Source organism: Lonchura striata, chromosome 3, assembly GCF_050655825.1.
Source record: "Lonchura striata isolate lonStrDom1 chromosome 3, ASM5065582v1, whole genome shotgun sequence".
Taxonomy (NCBI): Eukaryota; Metazoa; Chordata; class Aves; order Passeriformes; family Estrildidae; genus Lonchura; species Lonchura striata.
The window spans coordinates 61133075-61146489 of record NC_140705.1 but is presented as its reverse complement, the minus strand read 5'-3'; the positions used below and the strand labels follow the sequence as shown (position 1 = coordinate 61146489).

Here is a 13415-nt window from a genome sequence, read left to right as displayed (position 1 = left end):
CAATAGAAGATGTTGCCCCTCCATACAAACCTTGTTTCTCTTTTGCAATGTGACTGCACAGATAATGGCTGTTGTTTATATCCTCCCAAACTAATGTGGCTGTGATGGCTACCTCTAAGGTTTGAAAGGAGAAAATAGGAATCGAGTCACAGGAAGCATTAATTTTTATTGCACTGCCTCCTTGCATGCAGAGAAAGCTCTCAGGGTTAGAGAAGTACCATGGCAAACCTTGCCCCACAGGTAGATGTGAAATGCTGACACCATAAAAATCAGTGCCCCTCCAAGAACACTACAATCTCAGTCATAATTTCAGAAGCTGTTTCTGCTTTATCCAGCAAGACAGCACACACAAGCACCACAGAAACTGAGGAAAGTGCATCACTGCTCAGGCAGAAATCAGAGATGAGCCCAAGTTTCTGCCCCTGGCAGAGCTCTTCATTTTATTTTACCCCCCACCCTTCCCCTACCTCCACGCCCCCTGTTTCTTTTTTTAAATCACTTAGATTTTAAAAAGACAAAAGGAAGGCACCATGTGAAAACATCACTATGGAAACATCACAGGCTCGCTTGCACTTGCCTGCCAAGCAACTACCTAACTGAAGTTTTACATCCTTTTGGATCACTGTTGGCCATCTGCTCTCCTTCAAACTTCTCTGAATTCCATATTTTCCTGAAAAGTTCAATTTTAGAAAGGAGGGAGGAGGAAGCAAAGGGAGAATCCAGTATTCTTGGCCAGTGCAGAGCTATTGTGAAAAAGGAAGATAACTTACTTTGGAGCAGCCTCTTAAAAAGACAAAGATCAATGTTTTGTGAAGTAATTTCATAGAAAATACCTTGTTTCTAGATGCACTTTAATGATAAGAGTATATATTGGCAGCCACAAGGCAAAACACACAAACAGCTGCTTCTAGTAATCTTGCACTAATTGTCATCCTCGCCCTTTCTCTCATTTAGCCTCAAATGTATTTTCTTCTAAAATATAACAGTTACTGCCTACACTGGAGTTGTTGGCTGCAGGCTCCACAGCCTTGCTCCAAATAAAACACAGAAACAGATTTCCTGCCAAGCACTGAGGAAGTTTGAAGACTTTAGTTTTCAAAAATACAATCTTTTTATCAGTGCCCTAAGCCTGCCAAAGGTAATTATGGGCCATGGTGCATTTACATTAATGCATAGGACCTACAGACATTTCAAAAGCCTAATGGAGAAACTCCATAAATGTACGTATTGAAAAACAAATTAATTAAATTAAACTGTCATGTAAAGATATCACTTAATTTTGCAGAGCGGAAGGCACTCTTAATGGGAATGGAATGGATCAGTGAGCATTTCAAAACCCAAAGCTATAATTTAAATTCAGGCTCTCCTCTAGTGTGCAAGTCACAAGACATATTTATTATAGCCTTGGATTGTCAATTGTAATTGGTTTAGCAGAGACAAAGCTGTATTGTTTTGCTTCCTGCCCTCCTAGCTGGTTCAATATATTTTGATGTCAGACTATTGACAAGCAAACCAAAGGCTGAATTAAAATTATGTTTACCTGTAATGAACTGGCAAAAATGCAGTCCAAGGTGACTGAAACGCTGAAGCATAAATGCTTATTTATCAAGCAGCAAGGGGAAAATAGTAAAGCATTTGAACTTCTTTAAATAAACCAGCTGAATATATTTACTGCTGCTCTTTGAGTCCTGCTATGTGGCAATCTAGAAACAAATAGATAAAATAAATAAAAGCACTGTGAAAATGAATAGCACCATTTATATGCTGCTGTTCTTGAGTTTCCAGGTGTCAGTAACAATTAAAGTAGTTGCTTTTGACACTCCTCTAAAGCTAGAGCCAAAGCCTGACACCAGGTCCCCAGCAAACAGACAGCAATACTTCTTCCAGCATGTGCAACCCAGTTTGCTGCAGGATTTCACCTGGCAGCAGCAGTTCCAAACCCAGCCTATGCTTCTGCAGCCATGAGCAAACATCTCATTGAATAAGCCTCCAAGAATGGTTTGATTATTTTCCTAACATTCTTTCTGGATTCTCTAATTCTCTTATTAAGTTCACATTCTGATGTAGAGCACTAAAACTAGTCAGTTCCTCAGGTTATAATTGTTATGGCTTCCTCTTGCCTTTTTTCCAGCCCTTGCATTGAGCTTAGTCATGGAGAGGCTTCTCTGAGCCTGAACTTAGAACCTTCTACCCAGCATCTCTGTAATTTCTTGTGGATCTCTCAAGTTTGCAAATCTGACTCTAAAACATGCTGACAAGCTCAAAACCCACGGTTAGGAAGAGCCGTGGCACAGCAGACTGGGACACCTGCGTGAAGCACACCTCTGAGGGCAGTGGCACATGGCCGGCCGGGCTCCTGCTCTGCTGGGAGGGCCACTGGCAGCGAGGGAGGAGAGCACTGCATGGCTCTGAGGAGCAGCTGCTGCTCACACAGGAGCTGACGTCTTTATTTTATAAAAATACCTGCGTAGCTGTTTTTGTTCTTACTTGGCTAAATAGTAGGATTTTCAGGTGAATGGGTTCTGGTTTTGCTTCCACTGTAATCCTTCAGAAGTTTGTTCCCCAAACTAATTATTATGCTAAAAAAACCCAAACCCAACCAACCAACCAAAAGAGCCAAAACAAACCCCTCCCCCGATCCGAATCTGCCTCAATACTAGACCATTGTTCTTTTGATTACACATTACAGTAAACAGAAGTATCTTTTCTAGTCTTTCTATAAAATGACAGCTTTTATTGTACTACCCTATTTTTCTTCCATGCCCCTGTTCCAAAATGCACATTATTAGCCTTGATTGTTCTCAAGAAAAGTTTTTGCTTTTCTCACCCTCTTCAGTCTCTTTTGGCTTTGCACAAGACTTGAACTGTTTATTAAGTGATAGGTTACCACTGACAAAAAAATTGTGTTCCAATTTAAGGGTGGAAAAATTGGACAAAGCTTTTAAAATGTGTTTTGTCCTCCTACCAGTAATCTTTCTACTTATTTACATGGCTCCTATGTCACACATGTTCCAATAACAACATCCTTCTTTGAAAGAAGGCAATGGGAAAAGAAAGTGTTCATAGCCCCTCTGAAAAAGAAATTATGTTGAGAGATTGAGGTCCTGGTTCAAAACAGTATGAAGGCTCTGATTTCTACTGTCACTGATGTCTGACAAGCCAGATGTCTGATGTCTTTAATTTGGACTTCAGTGATTTCTTCAAGGTATAAAAAAATTATGGTTCAGCTGAGATGTGAATATATCTGTAGTGATAAAGTTGCCATCTCCAGCTATCACCAGCCAAATCCCATAAACATAGGCATGCCGGTTTCTTTCCAATAAAGCCATCCCAGTCATTAAAAATGGTCTTTTCCTAAATAGATTTTGCAGCTTAGCTGTATGATTCACAAGCCCTTTGAGCTCTGAAGCAGATTAAATCTACAAACACAGCCATAACTTTTGTTTATGAAATGGGAAAGACTCAAAGAGAGCTCTAAGTAATGGTCAGGAGAATAGGATAGGCTACTGACATCAGTTAAAAGGCTTAAATCAAAGAAATATTATTTCTAAACTCTGAAAATAGCTATTATGATAAAAACATTTCTTTCCCATGTCACTTTTTAAACATTAAGTAAAAACATAAAACGTTGGAATTCCCAAAATAAAATACAAATTCTAAGTTATTAAGAGCAATGGTGACAAATTAATGCTTTTAATATTCTTCTTAAAAACACTTTTGAAAGTATTTATTTGAAATATCTAAGAATGTAATTGTATTCAGTTTTTATAGTTATAAAATTTTGAACACACTTCTGCATAAAACAAAAAAAGCTAAATTTCTCAAATTTCTGAATAACAGCCAAATAAACTACCAAAAATTTCAACCTTCATGTAAGTATCCACTAAGAGGTATGCAATCAAGATTGAACCATACTTGTATTCTTAATTCATTAGTGGAACTTGAAGGCCCTCTTCTGGATTATAAATTACTGCATGGCCAAGCAAAGTACATGGAAATCACAAATCCAACCAACTATGAAAAGATAAATATCTTAAATATATTTTACTCATGTTATTACCAACTTCATTTCTGGGTTTTCACTTGTATCTGCCCATCTTGGTTACTATAATTTAGGAGCTGAGAACAACTTCTTAGTGGATTCTTAAAAATAAAGTATTTTTTATACTGATATTCACAAGAATGGACAGTCTAAAGAGAGTTGTGGAGGGTTTCTCCAAACTTTGTATGAAGCTGCTGTGCACCCAAGTGATATTTTCTTATTTTACTAAGCAACAGCACACACAAACAGACATGTGATTGTGTGTATGTCCCTGTCTACACAGGTATGTGACTTTCAGAAATTACCTCTGGAAATCTGGCTTGTGCTAAAGTACAAAAAAACAAGGAAACATTTGCAATGGTCCTAAGTCTTCAAGGACTGTACAATTTCTTTATATGCCTTTTGAATAAATATACACATACAGACTGTAAAGGACATACAAATGTAACCTTATAAGAGAGTTGCTTGCTTGCCTAAGCAAACATTTGCTATTGAAAAGCAAGATGCTTCTCCACACACAGAAGGAAAAAAATATACTAGAATGTGCTGTACAAAAGCACCATTTTAATGGATCTGTCTGTAAATGAGTGGACTTGAACCACGAATTTTCCTCTTTCTAAAAACAACCATTTACTCTTTTTTTTTTTTTTTGTCATGATAACAAGAAATCATAAATACAGAAATGCAGGAACAGGTACTAAGTATCCTATTAGTAAAAACTTTGTGGAGAAAATTAAACATAGTTTGATTGAACTACACATTTTTAAAAAAACAGCTTGCTGAATAAACTTTCACATATCATTTTTTGGTTAGTTTCTGTGTCCCACCAGTGTAGGGCTACTGACGATGATCCTTCTTCCGTACTTTTGATTTTGGTGCTGCCAAGAAACAGGAAAGGAGAAGAATCATCAGAAGTGAATTACAGTAATTCCAGTGCCAACATTCTTTTAAATTAGGTTGGGATCAAAATGGATGCATTAATGTAAAACCTACCATTGGGATTTTCTTGTCTGTAAAAAGCTTTTAACAATTCCACTGCTTCTTCAGCACGATAGCCAGAAGAGCACTGTTCAAATTAGAATGATGTTAGTGAGCACATCTGAGAATAACCTATTCCATGCTTCACAATAATGCCTTGAGTACAGAATAATTTTAAACAACTGTATTGTCAGCTTGGGGGTGAAAAAAATCTCCTTTTTAGGCTCAATACCTAATACATTTGAAAAACACTATGTTGAGTCTTAATAGAATAAGGAATTTCCCTAATAACTTACTATTAGGTAAAACAAACTTTCTTAGTAAATAATGTAAAATTTTCAAGCAATCTACAATTTCTTTCTTACTAATGTGTTTCCAACCTCCCAGACTCCTCAAACACTTGGAAACATAAGAGACATACACCTATCTTATTTGCAGATAAGATTCCTGAGAGAAAACACTCATCCACATATCTATTTTTTATTCCTAACAGTCACCTTTCAGATCTTTTTGGTCCTTCTAAAATACTTTTCCATGCCATGAACACTAATGACAAAGCATTTAAATGTCACTCACAATAAATAAATCTCTATTCATGCTAGAAAATAAGTAGTTACTCCTATACATTCCACTGCAGTTGCCTACAGAAATAAAGGATTCATAGTATCAAGAACCTTCTCCTTTCTGTCTTCTGAATGTATAAAAAAACAAAATACCACATGCCAATGTTAGTAAATGAACACTTTTCCAGTACTGACTACACCAATTAATTCAGATGTTAGTCTCACTGACACACTGACAGAAAGATGCCTAATATGTTTACACTGGAGTGCCAAACAGTATTGTTTTCTTGACTGAAATTCTTTGAGCTTGAGTCTTTAGTGCTTATTTACAGTGCTGAAACACATTATTTGTTTTTTACATTCATTAAATCATTAATGTGAGATGTGGAAAAAGAACTCCAGGAATCAGTATCACTGTATAAGGCAAGATCATGTACAACTGTGAATAATGTAATAAATGAAATGCTATAAATAGTCTCCAGAGGTATGTATGGGTACACAGGTAGTATCATGTAAAGCACCTAGATTTATTTATATTCTACCTCCACTGAATGCTTGTCCAGCCTTTCTCACATAACAAAGATGCCTAAATCACCCCAGACACTGTTCAGTCTTTCAGTATCCCTACTATTCAGAAAGCTTCTTGATACCTAAACTGAATTTCCTCTGCTACTGTTGCAGTTCAGATTTGTTTTGGGATTTGCACTACATGAAGTAGGTCTAAGCTAATAGATTTTACCTCATAAACACACAGATTGAAAACAAAAAAAAAAAAAAATCATTTCCAGTGGCTCAGCTAAAACCAAGTAATTTTGTAAGTTGCTGTTACTTGATATTTATTGATTACGTTTGTACATTCTGCAGCTTAAAATAAATTTCCCTCATCTCTTCCTGCAGCATATACTTACTGTTCTAAGTATTACACATATTTTAGATATATTTAATTCTTACTTTCTTCCACAAACATTATTCTTTCCCTTTGACACATCCTTTTAAATAATTTAAGACTGTCATCAGGGTTTCCTCAGTTTTCTTTTAGGACCTGATTTTTTTTTTACATTATTTTCTGATTAGGCCAAGTTTATTTGACTTTGATCATCTTCCATCTGTGTTCTCTTAAAGTGATGCATAACATTCTAAAAGCCTGGTAGCAAAGCCAGGCACAGTATCCCAGCTGGAAAACAAAAGGGAAACATTTTACAGCCTACTTCAAATGGGTCTCCTGAGTCCACCATATCATCAGACGAGATGCTCAAAACGGAGCCACAGCCTCCAAATCGCTCATTTCGACAGCCATACACGACCCGTGGAATTTATGGGAGTGAGTCAAGGTATTAAGTGAAAAACAAGCAGGAAGTACAGAAACCTGATCTAAGCAGTCATCAAATTTCCTTAAATGTGCTTGCACTCTTCAAGCTGAATTTGCTTGAGCTACAATTCCTCCCTCACAAAACCAGAACTTACTTTTGAATGGGGTAAGATGGTATTGCTGAGGATGCACATCCAGCCTTTCTCAGAAAAGGGGAAGCATGGGTCCCCAAAGCAGGGGCATGCAAAGACATGGTTTACTGATTGATAAAACATTCAAAACTGAACACTTAACTGCACTTAGCTCATTTCACATCCTAACAAACACCTCCAAAACATATTTTTAATCTCATAAGAGTTGTTTGTTGTAACTGAACCATCTCTTTTTCACTCTTGAGCCTCTCGCTATTCATCATGGAGGTGGGTGCAGACCCTCAAACCACCCTTCATGGCTTTCCCTGACACTCCCATGCCTTTCTTTGTGGTCTCACTTCAGAAGGAGTAATGGATCAACACAGTTTCCCAGTGTGAGTCAGCATGAAAGGATACTCATCAAGCGCACAGCAGCTGCACACATGATACAGGGCTCCACAGTTACGTACAGCACCAGCTGCGGAAACACCTCTCTGTAATCCCTTTTGTGTTGCTTGCACCAGTCAAGGACCTGGTCGATTGCCACCATTTCTGCATGCCGAGTAGCCTAGAAGATAAAAATCAGTATTTCCTTAAAAATTTGCATTTATTAACTTTTGTTGTAGAAGTAATGCTCTTTGCTGGTTTAAGTTGCAAAAGAAATTTTATAGCACCCAGACTGCAGAAAAAAAACTCAACACAAGACAGAAAACATTCAGCCAAAACCTCTTGTGTGTAGCACACAAGATCCACAAGTGGCAGTTTTTTCTACTTTTTCCATGGCAGAGGAGCATGCTCAGAAGTTCTTCTCTCTCAGTCATGCCAGCACAGTGAGGCAAGACATGAAAGCTCTGCTTGTAGCTTAAGGGACACACAAAGCACACTGGCACAACTGATGTAGCCCGTAGAGTGCTTTACTTCCAAAAGCAAGAATACAGGCTGGATTACTTTCTCTGGAAATATTAACAAAGTGCTCCTCGCTGGTACCTTTATCTCTCTCTGACAATATTCCTGTGCAAGGAATGAATACATTATGAACATGCAACAATTTCAGTATGTTTCTACAACTGCCTGGTGTGCTCTGTACACACACTTTCAGTTTGCCTCAGGTGTAATGCTGCCTGGGGATACATGTACAGTAAGTCCCTCAAGCAATAGACAGGGATTTCAGTATATGACTGATTACAAAAAGACAAAGAAATATGAATTTCTCTTTTTTTATCCAAGATAACTCAATGATTAATATCTCAATGTCTATAGCACAAAAACCTGAACAAAAGTGTTTACTTTTGTGAGACCAAATCAATCAGTAATGTCCCAGTACTGCTCTGAAATGCCTGCAGCACCGTGTTAAGCCAATGAAATGTCACAGCAAAAATTTCAGGGAGTACTAGTTTCTTCAGTTAGAGCCTGATGCTTATTAATACTACTAGTATTTTCCTTCTTTTTCTTTCTGTTCTGAAAAAATAGGATGTTTTTGACACAAGCATTAGAGTAAGACTTAATCAATCCAGATTATACTTGTACTTCTGTTTCATATGTGCTTATATGGCCCCTTATAGCTTCTCTCAAAACATGAACTTTTATATAATGTTTATAATGGTTATAATGTTTTAGCATGTGAAGATCTGTGCTGATAACACTGAGATGCTTTGCAATACGTGGTAAAGGACTCATAACTTATTGCTATGTTTAATACTATTCAAAAACATTTAAAAACTCCTAAAAAGGCCATGCAGCTGGTGCAGGTGCTACCAGCTTCTGCAGTCATAGAAGACAACTGCACAAACAAGATTACACTAATATAGAACATTACTACACACCAGTGTACCCATATCTTAAGTAAAACACACTGTTTTGGTCATGTCATGTCTTGAAGAGACAGGAAAATCAGGACAAATTTACCTCAGTGTGAGAAAGGATTATCCAAGTTACAGAACAGTCTTGATTTAGAGACTAATTAGACTGTGGCTCTTAACAGATATAGTCATTAAGTTTTCCAAGTTAAGAGGACTACAGTAGAGGTTTCTAAAATAATAAAAGTGGAAAAATCACAACTATAACTGTGATTTATTATTTCTCATAACAAGTGAGCACCCAATGAAATTATCAGGCAGCAGATATATGACAAACAAAAGGAAGTACTCTTTCACAAATTACATAATTATATTGTGAAACTCATTGCCACAGGATGCTATGGAAGCCAAAAACATAAATGAGTTCAAAAAAGTTTTAGACAAATTCATGGAGGATATGTGCATGGATAGCTATCAGAAACAATGATCCAGATATAGTCTTGGACTCTGGAAGTCCCCAGGCTATTCACTTTCAGAAGTGGAAAGGATGTGCAAGGGGAAGGTTTATGCTTGTGTCTTGAGCTCCCTCCTTACACACCTATTAAAGGCCCATCTTAAAGACAAGATACAAGGGGAAAACTGACCTTCTAGGTCTGTCTTAATATTTTATTTTATATTAAGCTATGACTAGATAGTCTTTGACTTGCTGTGTATAAAATAACATGAAAGAGGTATTATTTTAATTTTGAATCACCGACTCAATTAATAAGCTTAACTTGCCAAATATTACATACTATTTTAAAGCCAAGAAAGCAAAAGCAAGTTAAGAGTAGCAAGGGAAAATGAGAATTGTTACATAGTGGCAAATGGTGTACTAAGGAAAAAAGTTGACTCGGTGGGGTAAAAGCCTTGACAGTGTCCCAAACTGTGGCAAATGTTTCACAAATAAAGGTATCATTACAGCCTTAAAAAGCTTACTTTCTACATTTTAGACCGTAACTAACAAGTGAGAGTTAAAGGAGTCCAAAGCTCAAAGTTCTGTGTAACCTTGTGACTTCATTACACAAACAATACTTCGTTTTCAATTATCCCATTCTGTGCCTGCAAGATATTTGTTACAATGACCCAACAGGACAGAACCAAGAGGAGATGTCTGTGTATATCAAAGAAGCACCTAAGACAGAGAGCATTTTACTGGGAAGTGAATGATTTTATTACATATTGGAATAAAGATGCCAAAAAAAAAACATTTCTAGATGGGAAGGGTCACATATGCTGTAAGGCAGAAAATTTTCAGGTTGGTCTGAGGCAAGACTGTGAACAAGCAAATTGGGGGGGAAGCTGCCAGAGGAAACAGCACTGGCACATGATTGTGAAGGAATCACCAGGCTGTCTAAACCCAATGTCTTACACAGGCATTTGCAGCACTGCTGCCCAAGGAAGACAAGTAGTGTCATGCCTATTTTGAAATGCTGATGCCACAGCCATTCTCATAAAAAAAAATAAAATAAACCAAACATAGCTGTATACAAACGTCCTTCTCCCAAAAACAATTTCTGCCAGAAGAATGCAATGATCAAAAATTTTGCAATTAACTTCCATAGAGTAAGCAGCAGTATTTCTGAAAGTAATGTCCTCTGCTGTGGACATGGCAGGCAAAAAAAAAAAAAAAAATAGATGGAGGGTGACAAAAGATATTAGCCTGAAAACACTGGAGGTTTTGCAACAAAATATTTTGCCAAAATGAGCAGTCTGAAAGAGGACATAAAGAAGACACTACCTGCCCTCACTTTAGCCCATTACATCAGAGGACGCAGGGACCTGCTTAAGGAGAAGACAGAATTTATTTGACAAAAGGCTCAGAGTCATGCTGATTCCTGAGCAAAGGCAGAATTGCAGGGAAGAACTGAAGATTTAATTGGATAAATGATCACTTTCACAAAGCAGGAAAAAAGTTTTCATGAAGTTAAAAAAGTCAGTATGTTATAAAGCTGCATTTTGGAGGCCAGAAAGCTGCCAGTCTCATAGCAATCTTTTAATGCATTAAGGCAGTGTTACATGAGTGAAACCTTCAGAGGAAACAGAGTCACTGTAATAAAAACCAGGAAAGGATAAATGTCACACAATCCTGACACCTATATATCCAGGAGGGTCTTAATAGTAAAGCAGGCAAGACAACAAACCTTTAAAAGTAGTGTTATAAGGACTAGTCCTTATAAAGGGACTTAACTTTTTTGTTTAGTTTGCCCTTATAAAGGGCAAATAAACCAAAGAAATCATTAAGGTAGCTGGGACTAAATTAACCTAGTAACTTTCTTTGACAAATATTATTCCTGGACAAGAGAAAGATCAGTCTCTCTGGACATCTCCAGTGCATCTGGCACAGCACAACCTGTGAAATTATTGTGAGTGGGGAAAACAGCCTAATGCAAGAAATGCAAGGTGAGCAAGTAAAGAACAGATATTGCATTGACAGAGGAAATATTTGTCCAAAGGGAACAGACATTCAAAGATCATTTGGGTTAAATGTTTTCAGTTGTGTCACTGGCATTAACTGGAAAAACCCCTACGGAAAACAGCTGATGATGTGATGTCTTTTGTATGATGAAAGGCATCGTGAGAAGTGACAGGGTGAGGGAGTGTCTTTCAGGAGGTGGATGCCCTTCATGACAGGAGTAAAAAAAAAAAAATTCAAAATAACAAATTAAGAATAACAAAGCAGCATAAAAGACCAAGGAAGCTCCAGAAAACATGGGTAGATTTTCTTCCAGGGAGAATGTGAAGTACTGTTATTATCAAACAAAGCACAAGTCCATCTGGAATACAATTCCAGTTAAGTGTTCTTAAAAGTTCTGGTTAAGTGAATTCAAGAAAAAATGAATCAAAACTGGAATGGCTATATAAAAGAATTATTCTAATGAACACAGAAAGCAAGCCCGTCTTCTGAGAGGAAATTAAATAGCTAGCTTGAGAAAAACAGAAGCTGAAAAGGAATAAGATTTTAAATACATCCAAGCTATGTAAAATAATGGATGGTGCTGGCACAAGAAGAGGGAAATATAAACAGAACATAAAAAGTTTGAAACTGGAAATCAGACATTTTTTAGACATCTGAGGAATGATGTTCTGGAGAAGTCCTTCAGTATAAGGTGGGACAATAAATCAGTTTTAAAACAGACCTTGACATTTATGATGTCTGCTGGAATGCCTCAATGGCTCAAGAGGATTGTTTTTTTTTTCCTCCAGGATGGTCCCTAAATAACGCCAGAAATCGTTAGGGGAAAACTGAAAACAATTTCCTATGTTGACAGTTCATAACAAGTTCTGCTTCAAGCTTAGATTTTTTTTTAGACTACATGGAGCAATTACGTATCTGATAAAAAATTTAGAAGCATTAAGTACCCAGCATTTCCAATCACTATAGTATAAACATTTATGAAAATTGAGCCACAAAAGAACTGAAACTTGAGCTGAGCAGCAATTCAAAAAAAGGCTTGGCTTTCAGAGATATTAACAGATTACTGTTTCCAAAATCCAGCTGATTTTTTTTTAAATCAGGCTACTCATATTTTAGTATGTACCTTTAGACAGCCTTGACACCAAAAATGCCTGAAAGCTTCCCTGACATTTTTAGGTTGATTTTGATTTTGTTATCAGTCTTGTCAGTTATGTTCTGCCTGTTTAATAACATGTGATTTCTACACAATATTACTATCTCTGGCATGATTTTCCCAAGAAGGGTCTACTTCCCTAGTGTTTGCAGTGGTGTAAGATGAGACACCTAACTTCTCTGTCACCTGGCTTTCCTAAAGCTGTATTAGAATCCTCTTAATACATTACAGATTGTCCTGCAGAACAAATTATTATAATGATTCGTCTTTACTATTACATTTTTCAGCTCAGAAGAGCTGAAATTTTAAATTTTTATTATGTTTTCAGATTTGAGACAATCCAATATAAATTACAGCCAGATCCTGCAGTCAGATTAAGTTATATACAACTTCCAGTTGTACAAAATCCCTGTTAGCATTAATGGGTCTCTCGGCACCAGATCTTATAGCTGATTTGATGGTTGAAGTCGCAACGGGTGTAAAATGTGCAGGAAATAGCTCTTTGTCCTGGCCCGTGCACAGAAGTGGAGCAGGAGGCCGCGCAGGCGTTTCTCGCTCAGGTGGCTTTAGGAGAGCGCGTCTGACACCAGCAGCGGGGCAGGCGCGGGGCAGGGGCTCCCGGGCCCGCCTCAACTCACGTTCTTCGTCTCGTTGACCTCGTTCCTGCCCCTGCCTATGACCTCGCCGTTGTAGACCAGCAGGCAGCCCACGGGAACCTCCCCTTTCTCCAGCGCCTCCTTAGCCTGCGGGACAGACAGACAGACTCGCCAGAGGCGCGGCACAGCGGGACAGCGGGACAGCGGGACAGCGGCGGGGAGCTCCCGCCGGCCCCGTTCCCCCCGCGCTGCCCTGAGGGCTCCCGGCCCCCCGAGGATGCCCCGCGGGGCCGCGGCAGCCCCGGCCGCACTGACCACGTCCAGCGCCTGGTCCATCCAGCCCAGCGCGGCCGCCTCCGCCGCCTGCGCCATGCCGGCCCCGCCGCTGC

General features: G+C 38.3%; 1 protein-coding gene across 2 annotated transcripts; it reads right to left on the bottom strand.

Moving 5' to 3' along the window:
• Positions 1 to 141: 141 nt before the first annotated feature.
• Positions 142 to 13407, bottom strand: ADAT2 (adenosine deaminase tRNA specific 2). Of its 2 annotated transcripts, XM_021540413.3 has the most exons (6): positions 13342 to 13407; positions 13069 to 13173; positions 7441 to 7591; positions 6792 to 6898; positions 5036 to 5108; positions 142 to 4920 (listed from the first exon to the last, which is right to left on the bottom strand). In XM_021540413.3, exons 1-6 carry the CDS (start codon positions 13396 to 13398, stop codon positions 4880 to 4882), a joined length of 534 nt encoding a protein of 177 aa, XP_021396088.1. In that variant the 5' UTR covers positions 13399 to 13407; the 3' UTR covers positions 142 to 4879. The 2 variants fall into 2 exon arrangements, with proteins under 2 accessions (XP_021396088.1, XP_085432810.1); XM_085576684.1 differs by lacking the exon at positions 13069 to 13173.
• Positions 13408 to 13415: the final 8 nt, after the last annotated feature.